This window comes from Oncorhynchus nerka, linkage group LG4 (assembly GCF_034236695.1).
Source record: "Oncorhynchus nerka isolate Pitt River linkage group LG4, Oner_Uvic_2.0, whole genome shotgun sequence".
Taxonomy (NCBI): Eukaryota; Metazoa; Chordata; class Actinopteri; order Salmoniformes; family Salmonidae; genus Oncorhynchus; species Oncorhynchus nerka.
In genome coordinates this window covers 97,366,112-97,388,611 of record NC_088399.1, presented here as the reverse complement: position 1 = coordinate 97,388,611, position 22,500 = coordinate 97,366,112, and the positions used below count along the sequence as shown (strand labels likewise).

At 41.5% G+C, this 22,500-nt stretch overlaps 2 protein-coding genes across 3 annotated transcripts in view; one reads left to right on the top strand and one right to left on the bottom strand.

Annotated features, from left to right (window-relative positions):
* LOC115125781 (uncharacterized) overlaps positions 1 to 16,548 on the bottom strand; it is an 18,301-nt gene extending 1,753 nt beyond the window's left edge. Inside the window, exons 1-8 of one of the 2 annotated variants that reach the window (XM_065018053.1) lie at positions 16,327 to 16,542; positions 10,857 to 11,061; positions 9,436 to 9,561; positions 9,127 to 9,219; positions 8,802 to 8,902; positions 8,478 to 8,684; positions 8,165 to 8,215; positions 4,262 to 4,350 (exon numbers count right to left, since the gene is read on the bottom strand). In XM_065018053.1, the coding sequence (XP_064874125.1) occupies positions 4,288 to 4,350; positions 8,165 to 8,215; positions 8,478 to 8,684; positions 8,802 to 8,902; positions 9,127 to 9,219; positions 9,436 to 9,561; positions 10,857 to 11,061 (846 nt within the window). In that variant the 5' untranslated portion in view covers positions 16,327 to 16,542 and the 3' untranslated portion in view covers positions 4,262 to 4,287. Of the gene's footprint in view, positions 1 to 4,261; positions 4,351 to 8,164; positions 8,216 to 8,477; positions 8,685 to 8,801; positions 8,903 to 9,126; positions 9,220 to 9,435; positions 9,562 to 10,856; positions 11,062 to 16,326 lie in introns of both variants that reach the window. The other variant, XM_065018051.1, reaches the window with a different exon arrangement.
* LOC115126035 (stromal membrane-associated protein 2-like) overlaps positions 1 to 22,500 on the top strand; it is a 122,047-nt gene that overhangs the window by 35,959 nt on the left and 63,588 nt on the right. The gene's annotated exons all lie outside the window — the stretch shown is intronic.

The following is a 22,500-nucleotide window of genomic DNA, read 5'->3' as shown; positions in this document are numbered from 1 at the left end:
TTCACCCAGAACAACACCATCATTGGACACATAAAACATGACTCATACCTTGGTCTGACCATATTAGCATCAGGAAAACTTGAAGAAAAAAAAAAAAAGTCGTATGCATCGTATGCAATAAAAATGAACATTTTCAAAATCAACATCCCTGTTGCTGATAACTAGATTTTATGGTACAGAGTAGGTTATCTTGTCATAATTCTGTTGTTGATAGCTAGATTTTATGGTACAGAGTAGGTTATCTTGTCATAATTCTGTTGCTGATAACTAGATTTTATGGTACAGAGTAGGTTATCTTGTCATAATTCTGTTGCTGATAACTAGATTTTATGGTATGAGTAGGTTATCTTGTCATAATTCTGTTGCTGATAGCTAGATTTTATGGTACGGAGTAGGTTATCTTGTCATAATTCTGTTGTTGATAGCTAGATTTTATGGTACGGAGTAGGTCCTTATTCAACTGTACATATACTACGTTTTAAAGTTTGTGGTCACTTAGAAATGTCCTTGTTTTGAAAAGAAAATCACATTTTTTGTCCATGAAAATACCATCAAATTAATCAGAAATACAGTGTAGATATTGTTAATGTTGTAAATGACTATTGTAGCTGGAAAGGTCCGATTTTTTAATTGAATATCTACATAGGCGTACAGAGGCCCATTACCAGAAACCATCACTCACGCTTGAACAAACAAGACCAACTGGCACAGACAGACAGAAAACACAGCTATAACAAAGAGGATAGTGGGGAAGATGTGCAACACCTGGGAGGAGGTGGTGAGAAGCACAAGGACAGGTGAAACAGATCAGGCGTGACAACCAGAGCACCTTCTTCCAGTCACAATTTAAATAACGCTTGGTAAACTCCAAGCGCTCCTATGTTTTGGGTTCAGAAAGGTTTTTCTTCTGGCAACCCTTCCAAAGAGCCTGTGGTTGTGGTTGTGGAGACCCCAAGATGCCACCAAGGCCTGCAATTCTTTCAAAGTGATTATTGGGGATTGTGTTGCTTCTCTCACCATCCTCCTCCCTATCCTGGGGGTAAATGTATTTGCGTCCTCTAACCGTGAGGTTTTTCAATCGTTCCATATCTTTGAATGTTCTAATAATTGCTCAGTGGTATATCCAATCGTTTGTGGATCTTCTTGTAGACGTTACCAGATTTATGAAGGTCTACGACCATCTGTCTCTTCTGAACTGCCAGCTCTTTTTGTTTTCTTCATGGGATTGGATGACAAAGGGATCTTGCATATGCGTGTTACCTCAATATAGTTCCTTATAACTTAAATAAGGGGAATTTAATTCCTGGTTTAATGTTGGTAGATGTTATTTACAATAATCTGTAGGGGTGCCATTAATTGTGAAACCTTGATTTGGAGGACATTGATTTTTAATTAAATCAGTAAATTATGTTGGTTGGTTCCATTGAAACATTAATAATGTACATGATTTCTTACATGTTGGTATTTTGAGTTTATCTCTATATTTATATTGTTTGATGATTGATTATTGTTATCTTGGTCACTTCCCACTTTGTTTCGAAAAACTCACACTCATTCTTGTGTTTAGTAAATGTATTGTATAGTTTGTGTGTGGCAGGCTTACAATGATGGCAAAAACAACATTTGAGAGCACGCTGACCCTGGTGCTAGAGGGGGTACAGTTGACCCTGGTGCTAGAGGGGGTACAGCTGACCCTGGTGCTAGAGGGGTACAGGTGACCCTGGTGCTAGAGGTGGTACAGCTGCCCTGGTGCTAGAGGTGGTACAGTTGCCCCTGGTGCTAGAGGGGGTACAGCTGCCCTGGTGCTAGAGGGGGTACAGCTGACCCTGGTGCTAGAGGTGGTACAGCTGACCCTGGTGCTAGAGGGGGTACAGCTGACCCTGGTGCTAGAGGTGGTACAGCTGACCCTGGTGCTAGAGGGGGTACAGCTGACCCTGGTGCTAGAGGGGCACAGCTGACCCTGGTGCTAGAGGTGGTACAGCTGACCCTGGTGCTAGAGGGGTACAGCTGACCCTGGTGCTAGAGGGGTACAGCTGACCCTGGTGCTAGAGGTGGTACAGCTGACCCTGGTGCTAGAGGGGTACAGCTGACCCTGGTGCTAGAGGTGGTACAGCTGACCCTGGTGCTAAGAGGGGTACAGCTGACCCTGGTGCTAGAGGTGGTACAGCTGGACCCTGGTGCTAGAGGGGGTACAGCTGTGACCCTGGTGCTAGAGGGGGTACAGCTGACCCTGGTGCTAGAGGTGGTACAGCTGACCCTGGTGCTAGAGGTGGTAGAGCTGGCTAGAGGTACAGCTGACCCTGGTGCTAGAGGGGGTACAGATGACCCTGGTGCTAGAGGGGGTACAGCTGACCCTGGTGCTAGAGGGGGTACAGCTGACCCTGGTGCTAGAGGGGGTACAGCTGACCCTGGTGCTAGAGGGGGTACAGCTGGAGGGTGAATGTTTGAAGGGGTACGGGACTGTAAAAAGTTTGGGAACCACTGGTCTAGGTAAATGTTGCAATTCTTCAGCCATTCCTGGACCTGTGACCAAAAACGAGTAGGTTATCTTGTCATAACTCTGTTGTTGATTACTAGATGTTATGATACAGAGTAGGTTATCTTGTCATAACTCTGTTGTAGATTACTAGATGTTATGATACAGAGTAGGTTATCTTGTCATAACTCTGTTGTAGATTACTAGATGTTATGATACAGAGTAGGTTATCTTGTCATAACTCTGTTGTAGATTACTAGATGTTATGATACAGAGTAGGTTATCTTGTCATAACTCAAATACACTACTACAGTTCACTAAATCTGTGTCATACACAACTGGCTGCCAGTAGTTTTCCAGTCTGAGGAAACTTGTAGACAGGAACAACACAATGTCACAGATGGTAGCAGACACTGTCGTTTCAACCGCAAGTACTACAAAACACTTGTCATCCTTATCTTAAACTTTAAAGGTCCCAAAAAATTAAGCTGTTTAAAAAAAAAAAAATCCAATTCATCAAATAAGTTCTGGATAACAATTAAAGTGCTGTGATTGTTTTCAAATGCTCAAAAAGAAGAAGAAAGAAAGAAAGAAAGAAAGAAAGAAACCAAAAATAGCTTCTTATTAAGCAGATTAAACAGAGAGCTATTTCTCAATCAAAGACTTTTGCTCGGACTGTCTGGGTCTGAGTTCACGGCCTAATCGGAGGGATCTGTAACCTGAATACTAGCTGTTATTGGCAAGAGAGCTTTGAAACTCTCTTTGTTACGGGTCTATTTTAACTTATACTGCTAATGTTGTCTGGTGGTCCAAAACCCTAAACATCCATAACAAGCAAACATTTCTGGCAGCCTTCTCTTACACGTAAAGCGCATTTCTCAAACCGAAGGCGCTAAACACTAATTATTCTAAATCTTCGGAGAGTGCATAGTTAGTAATACGACTCTTATAACTCTTGTCTTAAACTACATAAAATAGAGATTCTTTGTCTCTCTATGTTGATAAGGCACAACAAGAGGTGAGTGCTTGCTGAGTTTTACTGAGTCAGAATGTTAGAATGTCAGTGTCACCAACAGACACACAGAGGAAAGTGGTTTAGTAATTAGGTGACACCATTTCAAATATGAGTCAGAGAAAAATCACACATTAAAGGAAATGTATGATTTGTGTCACAGCAGGACATGTTTCCCTGCCTCCTTCCTCTATATACCCCTCAGCCTCCCTCCCTTCCTCTATATACCCCTCAGCCTTCCTCCCTCTTTCCTCCAACCCTCCCTCAGCCTCTTTCTTTCCCTCCAACCCAGCCTCCCTCCAACCCAGCCTCCCTCCCTCTCTCTATACCCCTCAGCCTCCAACCCTCCCTCTCTCTATACCCCTCAGCCTCCCTCCCCTCTCAACCCTCCCTCTTTCTCTCTCTATACCCCTCAGCCTCCCTCCCCTCTCTCTATACCCCTCAGCCTCCCTCCCTCCAACCCTCCCTGTCTCTCTCTATACCCCTCAGCCTCCCTCCTATACCTTCCCTCCCTCCCCTCTCTCTATACTCCCTCTCCCTCCCTCCAACTCCACCCTCCCTCTCTCCCTATACCCCTCAGCTTCCCCTCCAACCCCCTTCACTCCCTCAGCTTCCTCAACCTTCCCCCCTCTCTCTATACGCCTCAGCCTCCTAACCTCCCTCCAACCCTCTCTCCCACCCTCTCTACACCCCTCAGCCCCCCTCCCTCCCTCCAAATCCACTGCCTCGTTAAATTTTTTGGACCCCAAATCAATCAATAAATCAATCAATACCTCGTCATTGAAGGTAACAATGGCGACTATCGGAGAGGTGAAGTCTTAAGTAGAGAGGACAGTGCCCTCTGGAGGGCATCCTGAATACTCTACACAAAGAGAGAGAGAGAGAGCGAGAGAGAGAGAGAGACAGAGAGTGAGAGAGAGAGAGACAGAGAGAGAGAGGGAGAGAGAGAGAGAGAGAGAGAGAGAGAGAGACAGAGAGAGAGAGAGAGAGGGAGAGAGAGAGAGACAGAGAGAGAGAGAGAGAGAGACAGAGAGAGAGAGCGGGAGAGAGAGAGAGAGAGAGACAGAGAGAGAGAGCGGAGAGAGAGAGAGAGAGAGACAGAGAGGGGAGAAAGAGAGAGAGACAGAGAGAGAGAGAGAGAAGAGCATTGACATATCATTCCTTTTAATAGAAGCCTTCTAGCATTTTACGTTTCCGGACTCTGAATTCCATCTGAAATAGACTTGTCTTTTCTTTTTAGGAGGTGGATCATATTTCATACTGCAAATAGATTGTGGCTCAATGTAATTGTCTGCATCATTTCCAATCCCCATATATACATTTTTAGAAATGAGAGGGAGGAAGGGGGGAGGGAGGGAGGGAGGCTACCATGCTGTGTTGCTACCATGTTGTTGTCATGTTGTGTTGCTACCATGCTGTGTTGTCATGTTGTGTTGCTGCCATGTTGTGTTGCTACCATGCTGTGTTGTCATGTTGTGTTGCTACCATGTTGTGTTGCTACCATGTTGTGTTGCTGCCATGTTGTGTTGCTACCATGTTGTGTTGCTACCATGCTGTGTTGTCATGTTGTGTTGCTGCCATGTTGTGTTTGCTACCATGTTGTGTTGCTGTCATGTTGTGTTGCTGCCATGTTGTGTTGCTGCCATGTTGTGTTGCTACCATGTTGTGTTGCTATCATGCTGTGTTGCTACCATGTTGTGTTGCTACCATGCTGTGTTGTCATGTTGTGTTGCTGCCATGTTGTGTTGCTACCATGTTGTGTTGCTACCATGCTGTGTTGTCATGTTGTGTTGCTGCCATGTTGTGTTGCTACCATGCTGTGTTGTCATGTTGTGTTGCTACCATGCTGTGTTGCTACCATGTTGTTGTCATGTTGTGTTGCTACCATGCTGTGTTGTCATGTTGTGTTGCTGCCATGTTGTGTTGCTACCATGTTGTGTTGCTACCATGCTGTGTTGTCATGTTGTGTTGCTGCCATGTTGTGTTGCTACCATGCTGTGTTGTCATGTTGTGTTGCTACCATGCTGTGTTGCTACCATGTTGTTGTCATGTTGTGTTGCTAACATGCTGTGTTGTCATGTTGTGTTGCTGCCATGTTGTGTTGCTACCATGCTGTGTTGTCATGTTGTGTTGCTACCATGCTGTGTTGTCATGTTGTGTTGCTGCCATGTTGTGTTGCTACCATGCTGTGTTGTCATGTTGTGTTGCTACCATGCTGTGTTGTCATGTTGTGTTGCTACCATGCTGTGTTGTCATGTTGTGTTGCTACCATGCTGTGTTGTCATGTTGTGTTGCTACCATGCTGTGTTGTCATGTTGTGTTGCTACCATGCTGTGTTGTCATGTTGTGTTGCTACCATGCTGTGTTGTCATGTTGTGTTGCTACCATGTTGTGTTGCTACCATGTTGTGTTGCTACCATGCTGTGTTGTCATGTTGTGTTTCTACCATGTTGTGTTGCTACCATGCTGTGTTGTCATGTTGTGTTGCTACCATGTTGTGTTGCTACCATGCTGTGTTGTCATGTTGTGTTGCTGCCATGTTGTGTTGTCATGTTGTGTTGTCATGTTGTGTTGCTACCATGCTGTGTTGTCATGTTGTGTTGCTACCATGCTGTGTTGTCATGTTGTGTTGCTACCATGCTGTGTTGTCATGTTGTGTTGTCATGTTGTGTTGTCATGTTGTGTTGCTGCCATGTTGTGTTGCCATGTTGTGTTGTCATGTTGTGTTGCTGCCATGTTGTGTTGCTACCATGTTGTGTTGTCATGTTGTGTTGCTACCATGTTGTGTTGCTACCATGTTGTGTTGCTGCCATGTTGTGTTGCTACCATGTTGTGTTGTCATGTTGTGTTGCTACCATGTTGTGTTGCTACCATGCTGTGTTGTCATGTTGTGTTGCTACCATGCTGTGTTGTCATGTTGTGTTGCTACCATGTTGTGTTGTCATGTTGTGTTGCTACCATGTTGTGTTGCTACCATGCTGTGTTGTCATGTTGTGTTGCTACCATGTTGTGTTGCTGCCATGTTGTGTTGCTACCATGTTGTGTTGCTACCATGCTGTGTTGTCATGTTGTGTTGCTGCCATGTTGATGTCATGTTGTGTATATATATATAGAGTATATTGTTTAATAATTTTTAAATATTCTATTTAAACTTTATTTAACTAGGCAAGTCAGTTAAGAACAAATTCTTATGTATATAATATATTTATTATTATTGTCCCCTACCCCTACCACCCTCCCTTAATTGAGCAAACTAATAGACAACAACACTTCCAGTGTCACGTTCTGACCTTTATATCCGTTGTTTTGTCATTATTTATTATGGTCAGGGCGTGAGTTGGGGTGGGCAGTCTATGTTTCCGTTGTTTTGTCATTATTTAGTATGGTCAGGGCGTGAGTTGGGGTGGGCAGTCTATGTTTCCGTTGTTTTGTCATTATTTAGTATGGTCAGGCGTGAGTTGGGGTGGGCAGTCTATGTTTCCGTTGTTTTGTCATTATTTAGTATGGTCAGGGCGTGAGTTGGGGTGGGCAGTCTATGTTTCCGTTGTTTTGTCATTATTTAGTATGGTCAGGGAGTGAGTTGGGGTGGGCAGTCTATGTTTGTTTTTCTATAATTTTGGCATTTCTATGTTTCGACGATCGTGACATCCAGCTTAAACTATATACATTTTACGGACACAGTATATTTTACATTAGTTACGTGTTGTTTTTTGTCCCATTCTTCAGCTCCATTCAACCCCTCCCATCTATCTCTGAACACCATCCAGTCCCATCCTTCAGCTCCCCTCAAACCCTCCCATCTATCTCTGAACACCATCCAGTCCCATCTTCATTCAACCCCTCCCATCTATCTCTGAACACCATCCAGTCCCAGCTCCCCTCAACCCCTCCCATCTATCTCTGAACACCATCCTGTCCCATCCTTCAGCTCCGTTCAACCCCTCCCATCTATCTCTGAACACCATCCAGTCCCATCCTTCAGCTCCATTCAACCCCTCCCATCTCTGAACACCATCCAGTCCCATCTTTCATTCAACCCCTCCCATCTATCTCTGAACACCATCCAGTCCCAGCTCCCCCTCAACCCTCCCATCTATCTCTGAACACCATCCAGTCCCATCCTTCAGCTCTGAACACCATCCAACCTCAACCCCTCCCATCTATCTCTGAACACCATCCAGTTCCATCCTTCAGCTCCATTCAGCCCCTCCCATCTCTGAACACCATCCAGTCCCATCCTTCAGCTCCACTCAACCCCTCCCATCTATCTCTGAACACCATCCAGTCCCATCCTTCAGCTCCATTCAGCCCCTCCCATCTCTGAACACCATCCAGTCCCATCCTTCAGCTCCATTCAACCCCTCCCATCTCTGAACACCATCCAGTCCCATTCTTCAGCTCCACTCAACCCTTCCCATCTATCTCTGAACACCATCCAGTTCAGATGTCTATTTGCCATTTTATTTTTCAACTGTGCTGTGATGTTTCACAAAAGTTCTGAACCTATATAAAGTACACCGTCTATTTTACATTAGTTATTTTGTTTATTTTAAATGTTTTTGTTCCACGTTCAGCTCCTTTAGTTCAGCTCGTTCAGCTCCTTTAGTTCAGCTCGTTCAGCTCCACCTCAGTATCCAGATACAGAACCTGAAGAACACTGGGACAAACATACATACCTGTAGTCGGGAGACATAGGTTGCTGACCTCATAGGATTCCCTGGGGTGACCTGGGAAGAAAATATAGATGCAGTGGGATTGAGGTACAGCCATAGTTTGTAGACAGACAGACATATTGAGGTACAGCCATAGTTTGTAGACAGACAGATTGAGGTACAGCCTTAGTTTGTAGACAGACATATTGAGGCACAGCCTTAGTTTTTGAACAGACAGACATATTGAGATACAGCCGTAGTTTGTAGAAAGACAGACAGATTGAGGTATAGCCAAAGCTTGTAGACAGACAGACAGACAGACAGACAGACAACACACCTCAGAGGTGACACTCATGCTCCCAGATATATCAACACAGAAGACCACCATGACATCCTCCAGGTTCTCGTAGTCCTGGTCTGTCTGACGGAGGAGGTAGATCACATCTCTCCCTCTAGGAGCCCCTCTAACCCTGAGGCCCACCTTGGAACCAGGACCTGAAGTAGACAGGGTGTTCTGGAGACCACAGAACTCACACAGCCACACCTAGAGAGAGAGAGAGAGAGAGAGAGAGAGAGAGAGAGAGAGAGAGAGATGTGTCCAGGTGTGAGACAATGCTGCAGTTTGAGTCTAAAACCTTTTCAACAGAGAGAGTAAACTCACGGCAGTTTCCTGTGTGTTCTGTACAGAACTCAGGGAGGACAGGGCAGCACTACATCTCCCACAGTGCATCACGGGACACTGAGTGGTCTGGATGCCAGATGCTGTGGATGACAGGGAGAGAATGATGGTGTGTACAGTGGAGGCTGCTTAGGGAGGGCGGCTCATAATAATGGCTGGAATGGCATGTGTTTTATTCCATTGACTCCATTCCAGGCATAATTATGAGCCGTCCTCCTCAGTAGCCTCCCTGTGTGTGTGTGTGTGTGTGTGTGTGTGTGTGTGTGTGTGTGTGTGTGTGTGTGTGTGTGACCAACCATACACTCACCTCTACTGATATCTACGAGTCGTCCAACACTGAGAGAGAGAACATTAACATTAGCCTTCAATCTGATGCTCTGCTCTCCTCGGCCTTCCGCACCTGAGAACACACACACACACACACACACACACACACACACACACACACACACACACACACACACACACTGATGAGACCCAGATACGTAACAACCATCACAGTAATAACCACTGAACCACGCATACACCCGCTATAGCCTACAGTACATCTTACCCCAGCCAACAACTTGGGCTGTATTTAGAAACAAAAGCATGTGGAATCAAACCAAATACTCACCTCGGGCTGGTAGGGGGGGAGGCAGAGAGGAAAGAGGGGGAGGTGGGGGAGGCAGAGAGGTGCATTGGGGGTACTTCTGAGACTCAAACCGTCGAGGGGGCAAAGGTGGAGGCACTAGTCCTGGCTCTGAAGCAAGGAAACAAACATCACCATCATCAATATTACTGATGTCGTTCTGTCCTGGAGCTGTTCCTGTCTATTAATGTTCTGTATTATGTAATGTTTCGTGTTTTGTGTGTGGACTGCAGGAAGAGTAGCCGAGGCTCACAACAGCTAACGGGATCCTAATAAAATACCCTAAAATACCAAATATTATCACCATCAACATCAATATTATTATCAATATCATCAATAGTATCATCATCAATATCACCAATAGTATCAATAGTATCATCATCAATAGTATCATCATCAATAGTATCAATAGTATCATCATCAATAGTATCAATAGTATCATCAATAGTATCATCATCAATAGTATCAATAGTATCATCATCAATAGTATCAATAGTATCATCAATAGTATCATCATCAATAGTATCATCAATAGTATCATCATCAATAGTATCATCATCAATAGTATCAATAGTATCATCATCAATATCATCAACGGTATCATCATCAATATCATAATAGTATCATCATCAATAGTTTATCATCATCAATAGTATTCATCATCAATATCATCAATAGTATCATCATCAATAGTATCAATAGTATCAATATCATCAATAGTATCATCATCAATATTATCAATAGTATCATCATCAATAGTATCAATAGTATCATCATCAATATTATCAATAGTATCATCATCAATATTATCAATAGTATCATCATCAATAGTATCAATAGTATCATCATCAATAGTATCAATAGTATCATCATCAATATTATCAATAGTATCATCATCAATATCATCAATAGTATCATCATCAATATTATCAATAGTATCATCATCAATATTATCAATAGTATCATCATCAATATCATCAATAGTATCATCATCAATAGTATCAATAGTATCATCATCAACATTATCAATAGTTTCATCATCAATATCATCAATAGTATCATCATCAATATCATCAATATCATCAATTGTATCATCATCAATAGTATCACCTTCCTCATCTTCTTCTTCATGATCATTCTTAGCTGCATGGAGCTCAAGTGTGTGTGTGTGTGTGTGTGTGTGTGAAGGATGAGGTTTGAACACGGTGACACTGCAGTGAGAGCTGATAAGAAATCATCTAGGCCAGTGTATGTGTACGTGAAGTTTCCGATGGCTGACATCTTCACACCTCTGTCACTCTTCACCCCACACAGACATTTCCTCTGAGTGTGAAACTGAGTGGTTCTCTCAGCAGCAGCAGCAGGAGTTTGTATGTGTGTTGAGAGGTACCATGTCTGTACATTACCTTGCTGAGGGATGACTGAGATGCGGTTGTCGTACATGTGCTCTGTGACAGACAGTCTGAGGGCTACACCTGGCTCTGTGGTCCCCTCCTCACCTGGAGGACTACAGGGGCACACACTCAAACCTGAACCCCCCTCATCTGACCCCCCCATTAAACTCCCTTCTGGGCTCCAGTTACACACTACGTGACTGCAGGCAAACTCCATCTGGGGAGAACGGAGAGAGAGGGGAGGGTGGGGAGGTGGAGAGAGGCCATTAATGTAAATAATACTTGTTCTTAATTGACATGCCTGGTTAAATAAAGGTTAAATAAAGGTTAAATATATATATTATTTTTAAAGAGAGAGAGATGAGTTATGAGTGACCCCTTTAGAAATTACGTTCTTCTGTGGGAATTTCAGTACTTCAGCAATGATGTTTCCTACAGGTTTTTATCATGGTTCTATCATGTTCTCCTGTTCTGCAGCATTGAAGGTCCCCTAGAACAGTGGCCTCCATCATTCTTAAATGGAAGAAGTTTGGAACCACCGAGGCTCTACTAGAGCAGGCCACCTGGCCAAACTGAGCAATCGGGGGCTAAGGGCCTTGGTCAGGGAGGTGACCAAGAACCCGATGGTCACTCTGAGAGAGCTCCAGAGTTCCTCTGTGGAGATGGGAGAACCTTCCAGAAGGACATTCATCTCTGTAGCATTCCACAAATCAGGCCTTTATGTTAGAGTGGCCAGACAGAAGCCACATGGTAGAGTGGCATGACAGCCCACTTGTAGTTTGCCAAAAGGCACCTGAAGACTCTCTGACTATGAGAAACAAAATTCACTGATCTGATGAAACCAAGATTGAACTGTTTCGCCTGAATGCCAAACGTCACATCTGGAGGAAACCTAGCACCATACCGACAGTGATGCATTGTGGTGGCAGCATCATGCAGTGGTGATATTTTTCAGCAGCAGGGACTGGGAGACTAGTCAGGTTCGAGGGAAAGATGAACGGAGCAAAGTACAGAGAGATCCTTGATGAAAACGTGCTCCAGAGCTCTCAGGACCTCTGGGATGAAGGTTTACCTTCCAACAGGACAACGACCCTAAGCACACAGCCAAGACAAAACAGGAGTGGCTTCGGGACAAGTCTCTGAATTTCCTTGAGTAGCCCAGCCTGAGCCCGGACTTGAACCTGATTCAAACATTTCTTGAGAGACCTGAAAATAGCTGTGCAGCGATGCTCCCCATCCAACCTGACAGAGTTTGAGAGGTTCTGCAGAGAAGAATGGAAGAAACTCCCCAAACACAGGTGTACCAAGCTTGTGGCATCATACCAGACAATACTCGAGGTTGTATTCGCTGCCAATGATTCAACAAAGTACTGAGTAAAAGGGTCTGAATACTTAACAAAGTACTGAGTAAAAGGGTCTGAATACTTAACAAAGTACTGAGTAAAAGGGTCTGAATACTTAACAAAGTACTGAGTAGAAGGTCTGAATACTTAACAAAGTACTGAGTAAAAGGTCTGAATACTTAACAAAGTACTGAGTAAAAGTTCTGAATACTTAACAAAGTACTGAGTAAAAGGTCTGAATACTTAACAAAGTACTGAGTAAAAGGTCTGAATACTTAACAAAGTACTGAGTAAAAGTTCTGAATACTTAACAAAGTACTGAGTAAAAGTTCTGAATACTTAACAAAGTACTGAGTAAAAGTTCTGAATACTTAACAAAGTACTGAGTAGAAGGTCTGAATACTTAACAAAGTACTGAGTAAAAGGTCTGAATACTTAACAAAGTACTGAGTAGAAGTTCTGAATACTTAACAAAAAGAAGTTCTGAATACTTAACAAAGTACTGAGTAGAAGTTCTGAATACTTAACAAAGTACTGAGTAGAAGTTCTGAATACTTAACAAAGTACTGAGTAAAAGGGTCTGAATACTTAACAAAGTACTGAGTAGAAGGTCTGAATACTTAACAAAGTACTGAGTAAAAGGGTCTGAATACTTAACAAAGTACTGAGTAAAAGGTCTGAATACTTAACAAAGTACTGAGTAAAAGGTCTGAATACTTAACAAAGTACTGAGTAAAAGGTCTGAATACTTAACAAAGTACTGAGTAAAAGTTCTGAATACTTAACAAAGTACTGAGTAAAAGTTCTGAATACTTAACAAAGTACTGAGTAGAAGGTCTGAATACTTAACAAAGTACTGAAGTAGTACTGAAGTTCTGAATACTTAACAAAGTACTGAGTAGAAGTTCTGAATACTTAACAAAGTACTGAGTAGAAGTTCTGAATACTTAACAAAGTACTGAGTAGAAGTTCTGAATACTTAACAAAGTACTGAGTAGAAGTTCTGAATACTTAACAAAGTACTGAGTAAAAGGGTCTGAATACTTAACAAAGTACTGAGTAGAAGGTCTGAATACTTAACAAAGTACTGAGTAAAAGTTCTGAATACTTAACAAAGTACTGAGTAAAAGGGTCTGAATACTTAACAAAGTACTGAGTAAAAGGTCTGAATACTTAACAAAGTACTGAGTAAAAGTTCTGAATACTTAACAAAGTACTGAGTAAAAGGTCTGAATCTGTAATAGAAGTTCTGAATACTTAACAAAGTACTGAGTAAAAGGTCTGAATACTTAACAAAGTACTGAGTAAAAGGTCTGAATACTTAACAAAGTACTGAGTAAAAGGTCTGAATACTTAACAAAGTACTGAGTAGAAGTTCTGAATACTTAACAAAGTACTGAGTAAAAGGGTCTGAATACTTAACAAAGTACTGAGTAAAAGTTCTGAATACTTAACAAAGTAAGTAAAAGGTCTGAATACTTAACAAAGTACTGAGTAGAAGTTCTGAATACTTAACAAAGTACTGAGTAGAAGTTCTGAATACTTAACAAAGTAAAGTACTGAGTAAAAGGTCTGAATACTTAACAAAGTACTGAGTAGAAAAGGTCTGAATACTTAACAAAGTACTGAGTAGAAGTTCTGAATACTTAACAAAGTACTGAGTAAAAGGTCTGAATACTTAACAAAGTACTGAGTAAAAGTTCTGAATACTTAACAAAGTACTGAGTAGAAGTTCTGAATACTTAACAAAGTACTGTAGAAGTTCTGAATACTTAACAAAGTACTGAGTAAAAGGTCTGAATACTTAACAAAGTATTTGAATACTTAACAAAGTACTTAGAAGGTCTGAATACTTAACAAAGTACTGAGTAGAAGGTCTGAATACTTAACAAAGTACTGAGTAAAAGTTCTGAATACTTAACAAAGTACTGAGTAGAAGGTCTGAATACTTAACAAAGTACTGAGTAAAAGGTCTGAATACTTAACAAAGTACTGAGTAAAAGGTCTGAATACTTAACAAAGTACTGAGTAAAAGGTCTGAATACTTAACAAAGTACTGAGTAGAAGTTCTGAATACTTAACAAAGTACTGAGTAAAAGGGTCTGAATACTTAACAAAGTACTGAGTAAAAGTTCTGAATACTTAACAAAGTACTGAGTAAAAGGTCTGAATACTTAACAAAGTACTGAGTAGAAGTTCTGAATACTTAACAAAGTACTGAGTAGAAGTTCTGAATACTTAACAAAGTACTGAGTAGAAGGTCTGAATACTTAACAAAGTACTGAGTAAAAGGTCTGAATACTTAACAAAGTACTGAGTAGAAGTTCTGAATACTTAACAAAGTACTGAGTAAAAGGTCTGAATACTTAACAAAGTACTGAGTAGAAGTTCTGAATACTTAACAAAGTACTGAGTAGAAGGTCTGAATACTTAACAAAGTACTGAGTAAAAGTTCTGAATACTTAACAAAGTACTGAGTAGAAGTTCTGAATACTTAACAAAGTACTGAGTAGAAGTTCTGAATACTTAACAAAGTACTGAGTAAAAGGTCTGAATACTTAACAAAGTACTGAGTAAAAGGTCTGAATACTTAACAAAGTACTGAGTAGAAGGTCTGAATACTTAACAAAGTACTGAGTAGAAGGTCTGAATACTTAACAAAGTACTGAGTAAAAGTTCTGAATACTTAACAAAGTACTGAGTAGAAGGTCTGAATACTTAACAAAGTACTGAGTAAAAGGTCTGAATACTTAACAAAGTACTGAGTAAAAGGTCTGAATACTTAACAAAGTACTGAGTAAAAGGTCTGAATACTTAACAAAGTACTGAGTAGAAGGTCTGAATACTTAACAAAGTACTGAGTAGAAGTTCTGAATACTTAACAAAGTACTGAGTAGAAGGTCTGAATACTTATGTAAATGTGATATTTCTAATTTTTTATACTTTTATACATTTAAAATAATGTTTTTGCTCATTATGGGGTTTAGTGTGTAGATTGATGGGGGCAAAAACGATTTAATCCATGTTAGAGTAAAGGATGTAATGTAATAAAATGTGGAAAAAGTGAAGGGGTCTGAATACTTTCCGAATGAACTGTAGTTGGTTTGAGATTTTTTTTTAAATCATTGAAGTTATTGATCTTTTAAAATATTGTCCCATGTAATATTGTTTAATTTACGAATGGTCCTTAACCAGCCCCCATAGGGATATCCAATATCAAACCAAACTGACCCTGGGGATTACAATGGGGTCACATGCAGCTAGACTCCTAATTGAGGATTTACTTGGGTGTTGCCAGCTGTGGGCAGGATAGAAATAAATCCAACCCAAGGAAAACTGTTCTGGTTCCCTTCATTCTATGACAGACCCTTTTATCCAATCATCTTGCTAATCTCAGTTTTTGCATGAGACTGATTTTATGACCAAAATGATCCTATTTACATTTTTGTAGTCAATTTTGACACTAGAATCAATGTTTCCGACTCATATCGATGTCACATTAGGCCATTTTTCAAAATGAGAAGTCCATTTTTTTTTTAGGGGCAGTTTCTCTTTAAGTGTGATACTGTCACTTCCTGGTGACAACTTGTCACCGTGGTTATAGACATGAGATTAACGATGATCTAATTTCACACTAAACTTAATCTTTAGGGGAAAAAAAAACGGAAGAACATATTTTTTTTTTGCAAAGTTGTGTGATAGTTCACTGTATCTAAAACAGAGAAGAATGAATATCTTAGTTTACACACATCTGAACACTTTATTGTGGAAAGATTATTCCCTAGAGAGAGATACAACTTCCACAATTGTGAAACGTTATGTAAAACCCCCCAAAAACAAGGCTATTAATATTCAACAGTTAATGTATTAGTAACTCGCCTGGTGTGTTTTAACACGGATCCAAAGCATTCAGAACCTTGTCTTTCTCTCTGTCTGTCTTTGTTATACCGGAGTATAATGTCACACTACCTCATAGCTGACATTCTTGTTGTGTCTCGGGAATTATAAACCTCTGTAACACCTGTCACAGTATCAATAGGATACTGTGATGTTAGGAAATGTGATGTGTTAGACAACATTATGTTAGAAAATGTTGTGTTAGAGAACATTATGTAAAAACAAAAAAAAAGCACAGGTACCTGAGTTGTAGAAGGGTTAACTTGAGAGAAAGAAACCGGTACTCCTGTCTGTTTGTCTGTCCAGCCAACTCTGAGCGTTTGTATTTGTGGTCTAAACCACCATGTTCCTGCTTGTGTGTGTGTGCATGTAAATGTGTGTGTGTGTGTGTGTGTGTGTGACAGGAAGTGAACCGATCAGTGTTGAGGTTGGTAACAGAAACTCAACAAACCAAAGACACTGTGCCTGAGAGAAAGAGGAAGAGAGAGAAAGAGAGGAAAGAAAAGACGTGTCAGTTATTTATATATAGCTTTTTACGTCGCCTTTTCTCCCTCACCTTACCCTCACCTTTGAAACAACAAACCATTCTATCTCAGTTTCTCCTTCACCCTACCCTCACCTTTATCATGAAACAACAAACCATTCTACCTCAGTTTCTCCCTCACCCTACCCTCACCTTTATCATGAAACAACAAACCATTCTACCTCAGTTTCTCCCTCACCCTACCCTCACCTTTGAAACAACAAACCATTCTACCTCAGTTTCTCCCTCACCTTACCCTCACCTTTGTGATGAAACAACAAACCATTCTACCTCAGTTTCTCCCTCACCCTACCCTCACCTTTGAAACAACAAACCATTCTACCCCAGTTTCTCTCTCACCCTACCCTCACCTTTGAAACAACAAACCATTCTACCCCAGTTTCTCTCTCACCCTACCCTCACCTTTGAAACAACAAACCATTCTACCTCAGTTTCTCCCTCACCCTACCCTCACCTTTGAAACAACAAACCATTCTACCTCAGTTTCTCTCTCACCTTAGCACTTCTCTCTCACTCGCTCTCTTTCTCATTTCTCCACCGGTCAAACCCTTCACCTACAAGTGGACTTTGACCAGATACAGATCTTTAATGAGCCATAACCAGAGCACAAACCATAACACTTAACATCTAGCAGCACAGTGTGTGTCAGAGAAGCCACAATCACAGAGGCAGCTCACCACAACAACAAGGAAATGGTGGAACAGTTTAGACTACAGGGTTGTGCTCAATTCAGAATGTAATCTTTATTTAACTAGGCAAGTCAGTTAAGAACACATTCTTATTTTCAATGACAGCCTAGGAACAGTGGGTTAGCTGCCTTATTCAGGGGCAGAACGACATGTTTACCTTGTCAGCTCAGGGATTTGATCTGGCAACCTTTACGGTTAACTAGTCAATTCTTGAATTTGAATTAAATTTGAATTGAAATAGTAAACAGCATACAGATTTGCAATTTGAATTAAAGGAAAAATAATTGAATTATGTGAAATACAATGAAATTCAAATGACTCTTGAATTCTCTATTATCAAATCAAATCAAATGTATTTATATAGCCCTTCGTACATCAGCTGATATCTCAAAGTGCTGTACAGAAACCCAGCCTAAAACCCCAAACAGCAAGCAATGCAGGCGATGAAGCACGTTGGCTAGGAAAAACTCCCTAGAAAGGCCAAAACCTAGGAAGAGACCTAGAGAGGAACCAGGCTATGAGGGGTGGCCAGTCCTCTTCTGGCTCTGCCGGGTGGAGATTATAACACAACATGGCCAAGATGTTCAAATGTTCATAAATGACCAGCATGGTCAAATAATAATAATCACAGGCTGAACTGTTGAAACTGGAGCAGCAGCTCGGTTGGACTGTGGACAGCAAGCCAGGTAGTCCTGAGGCATGGTCCTAGGGCTCAGGTCCTCCGAGAGAGAGAGAGAAAGAAAGAGAGAATTAGAGAGAGCATACTTAAAAATTCACACAGGACACTGGATAAGACAGGAGAAGTACTCCAGGTACAACAAACTGACCCCAGCCCCCCGACACATAAACTACTGCAGCATAAATACTGGAGGCTGAGACAGGAGGGGTCAGGAGACAATGTGTCCCCATCCGATGATACCCACAGACAGGGCCAAACAGTAAGGATATAACCCCACCCACTTTGCAAAAGCACAGCCCCCACACCACTAGAGGGATATCTTCAACCACCAACTTACCATCCTGAGACAAGGCCGAGTATAGCCCACAAAGATCTCCGCCACGGCACAACCCATATACAAATATACATAAAACATCAAACATGTTGTTATATACATGCATATAACATTTTGCTGAAACAAGTTATCTTCAGGACAAACTCTTAAAATGAATGATCAAGGAAAACAAAACCTGTATGCAAATATTCTAAGTTATTACCCAGCTAGCACATAACGTTCTGAGAACCATATGTTTCTTAGAGCTTGGTGAGAGCTCCCACAACATTCTGAGAATGGTGCAGGATAGTTGCTTTGGAACATTCTCAGCACATTTAACGAACTTAACGACAAAATTCTTTGTTATTTCATTACTTTAAACAGAATATTTCCTAAAATGTCAAACATGGTTACAATCAATTAAATTTTTAGTAATGTTCTAGGAACGTTCTCCAACTGGTTTGACATTGGGAAGGTTCTCAAATAGTTAAGAGAATGTTAAGAAACAACGGTCTTCTGTGGGAATTTCAGTATTGTCAGCATAATGTTTCCTACAGGTTTCTTCATGGTTCTATTTAAACTAATGTTTTCAAATTCATAGAAAAAAAAACACAAGAAAAGTTTAGTAACGTTCAGAGAACATTCTAAGAATGTTATTTAAGAACATAAACATCTTGTTCCCAGCATCAACAAAACTCTATCCTGTTTTTATCTATAGTCTGTTTGAACAGACTACAAAATGAACAGCTTGGTACTAGGTTCGACTCTCACTGACGCCATGCAACAATAAAAAATAAATGTGTTTGCATGATTTATGCCTAAGCAAATTAATTTCCATGTGTCCTATCTGTGGAGTTCAAAACACTAAGATAGTGGTGTTATTAAATGTCTTATGAAAACAGCATTTCTTAATTACCTTTAAATAACCTGCAATTTCCGTTCTCAGAACCTTAATAAAACCTTTCAGGAAAACTTTCAGGGAACCACAGTAAAACATTTTCAGAACCTGCCTGCAACATAAAAGTTAACGTTCCCTAAAACAGACACATTTTTCACTTCTGACCAAAAAAAGTTCAGTTTTACAGGGAACTTATGGCTTTGTTCCCAGAACCAGTCTCTCTTTCTTTCTCTCTCTCGGAGGACCTGAGCCCTAGGACCATGCCTCAGGACTACCTGGCATGATGACTCCTTGCTGTCCCCAGCCCACCTGGCTGTGCTGCTGCTCCAGTTTCAACTGTTCTGCCTGTGATTATTATTATTTGACCTCCAAGGAACCAAATGTGCTAGCTGGGTATATTTCACTAATCACTTGTTCAATATGGGGAAAATATACATTCCCAGAATGCATTAGTTTAACCCTCAAGTTTACTCCCGAGGGCCTTCAAAAAGAAGCAAAACAAATGACATTTTTGGTGGATATATAATTGGCTATTCGAAGCACTAAAGAGCATATGAACATTGTTTCCAGAGAAAGGGTATATATTCTTTGTTATCTGGAGGTGTGACCTGTCAGATTCAATGAAACCCTCATGTTCTATGACTGAGTGGAAGTAATTTGAATTGCACTGAATTAAAATCTACTTTCTGTCACTCAAACTCAAATTCTACATCCTGTAGGGTGTGGCCAATTCCAATTCCAATTTCAACTCATGAGTTGAATGAGAGTCAATTTAAAAATTCTGAGTTGAGGCCAACCCCTGATAGAATAACGTTCTACCACAGACACAAACACACAAGCCACTTTGCCAACATGTACTTGATTAGTGTTACATCTGCTTGTTTTACTACTGATGGTAGAAAGTGCAGTTAGTTGGTCTTCCCTGGTAGCCTAGTGGTTAGAGTGTAGAGGCGGCAGGGTAGCCTAGTGGTTAGAGTGTAGAGGCGGCAGGTAGCCTAGTGGTTAGAGTGTAGAGGTGGCAGGTAGCCTAGTGGTTAGAGTGTAGAGGTGGCAAGTAGCCTAGTGGTTAGAGTGTAGAGGCGGCAGGTAGCCTAGTGGTTAGAGTGTAGAGGCGGCAGGGTAGCCTAGTGGTTAGAGTGTAGAGGCGGCAGGTAGCCTAGTGGTTAGAGTGTAGAGGTGGCAGGGTAGCCTAGTGGTTAGAGTGTAGAGGCGGCAGGGTAGCCTAGTGGTTAGAGTGTAGAGGTGGCAGGTAGCCTAGTGGTTAGAGTGTTGGACTAGTAACCGGAAGGTTGCAAGTTCAAATCCCCGAGCTGACAAGGTACAATTCTGTTGTTCTACCTGTTCCTAGGCCGTCATTGAAAATAAGAATTTGTTCTTAACTGACTTAGTTAAATAAAGGTAAAATAAAAAAATGCTTCTCTACCATGATTGGTCCCTTTCAGGCCATTACGGATTTACTATTTAAATAAGATATACCTTTATCTACAACTGCAACCTGGCCAAGATAAAGCAAAGCAGTTCGACACAGAGTTACACATGGAATAAACAAACATACAGTCAATAATACAGTAGACAAAGTATATATGCAGTGTGTGCAAATGAGATAAGATGAGGGAGGTAAGGCAATAAATGGGCCATGGTGGCGAAGTAATTACAATATAGCAATTAAACACTGGAATGGTAGATGTGCAGAAGATGAATGTAGAGATACTGGGGTGCAAAGGAGCAAGATAAATAAATAAAGTATGGGAATGAGGTATTTGGATGGGCTACGTACAGGTGCAGTGATCTGTGAGCTGCTTTGACAGCTGGTGCTTAAAGCTAGTGCGGGAGATACGAGTCTCCAGCTTCAGTGATTTTTGCAGTTTGTTCCAGTCATCTGCAGCAGAGAACTGGAAGGAAAGGCGACCAAAGGAAGAATTGGTTTTGGTGGTGGAGGACAAGTTGGTTAGGATGATATCTATGAGGGTGCCCGTGTTACGGATTTGGGGTTGTACCTGATGGGTTCATTGATAATTTGTTTAAGATTGAGGGCATCAAGCTTAGATTGTAGGATGGCCAGGGTGTTAAGCATGTCCCTGTTTAGGTCACCTAGCAGCACGAGCTCTGAAGATAGATGGGGGGCAATCAATTCACATATGGTGTCCAGGGCACAGCTGGGGGCAGAGGGTGGTCTATAGCAAGCGACAACGGTGAGAGACTTGTTTCTGGAAAGGTGCATTTTAAAAGTAGAAGCTCGATCTGTTTGGGTACAGACCTGGATAGTAAGACAGAACTCTGCAGGCTATCCAGTAAATTGCAACACCGCCCCCATTGGCATTACTAGTGTTTGAAGCTAGAGAATGCTCATGCGTTCTAATTTCAAAAGCCAAACCCACCACTTCTGTGCGTGGACAAAGAACTCTATTTTCATGTCATCTGACCAAAGCACATGTTGCAATCCAAGTGCCGATGCCGTTTATCAAATTACAGGCATTTTATGGGGCAAGTCCTGCAGCAATGTTCCAACATCTAGTGGAAAGCCTTCCCAGAAGACTGTAGGATGTTATAGCAGCAATGTTCCAACATCTAGTGGAAAGCCTTTCAGAAGACTGTAGGATGTTATAGCAGCAATGTTCCAACATCTAGTGGAAAGCCTTCTCAGAAGACTGTAGGATGTTATAGCAGCAATGTTCCAACATCTAGTGGAAAGCCTCTCAGAAGACTGTAGGATGTTATAGCAGCAATGTTCCAACATCTAGTGGAAAGCCTTCTCAGAAGACTGTAGGATGTTATAGCAGCAATGTTCCAACATCTAGTGGAAAGCCTTCTCAGAAGACTGTAGGATGTTATAGCAGCAATGTTCCAACATCTAGTGGAAAGCCTTCCCAGAAGACTGGAGGCTGTTATAGCAGCAATGTTCCAACATCTAGTGGAAAGCCTTCCCAGAAGACTGTAGGATGTTATAGCAGCAATGTTCCAACATCTAGTGGAAAGCCTTCCCAGAAGAGTGGAGGCTGTTATAGCAGCAAAGGCAGGGACCAACTCAATATTAATGGCCATGGTTTTGGAATGAGCTGTTTGACGAGCAGGTGTCCATGGAAGCACAGAATCATCTAGAATGTCATTGTATGCTGTAGCATTAAGATTTCCTTTCCCTGGAACTAAGGGGCCTATCCTAAAACAATGAACAACAGCCCCAGACCCTTATTCGTCCTCCACTCAAACTTTACAGTTTACACTATGCATTGGGCAGGCGTTCTCCTGGCATCCGCCAATCCCAGATTGGTCCCGGACTGCCAGAGGGTGAAGCG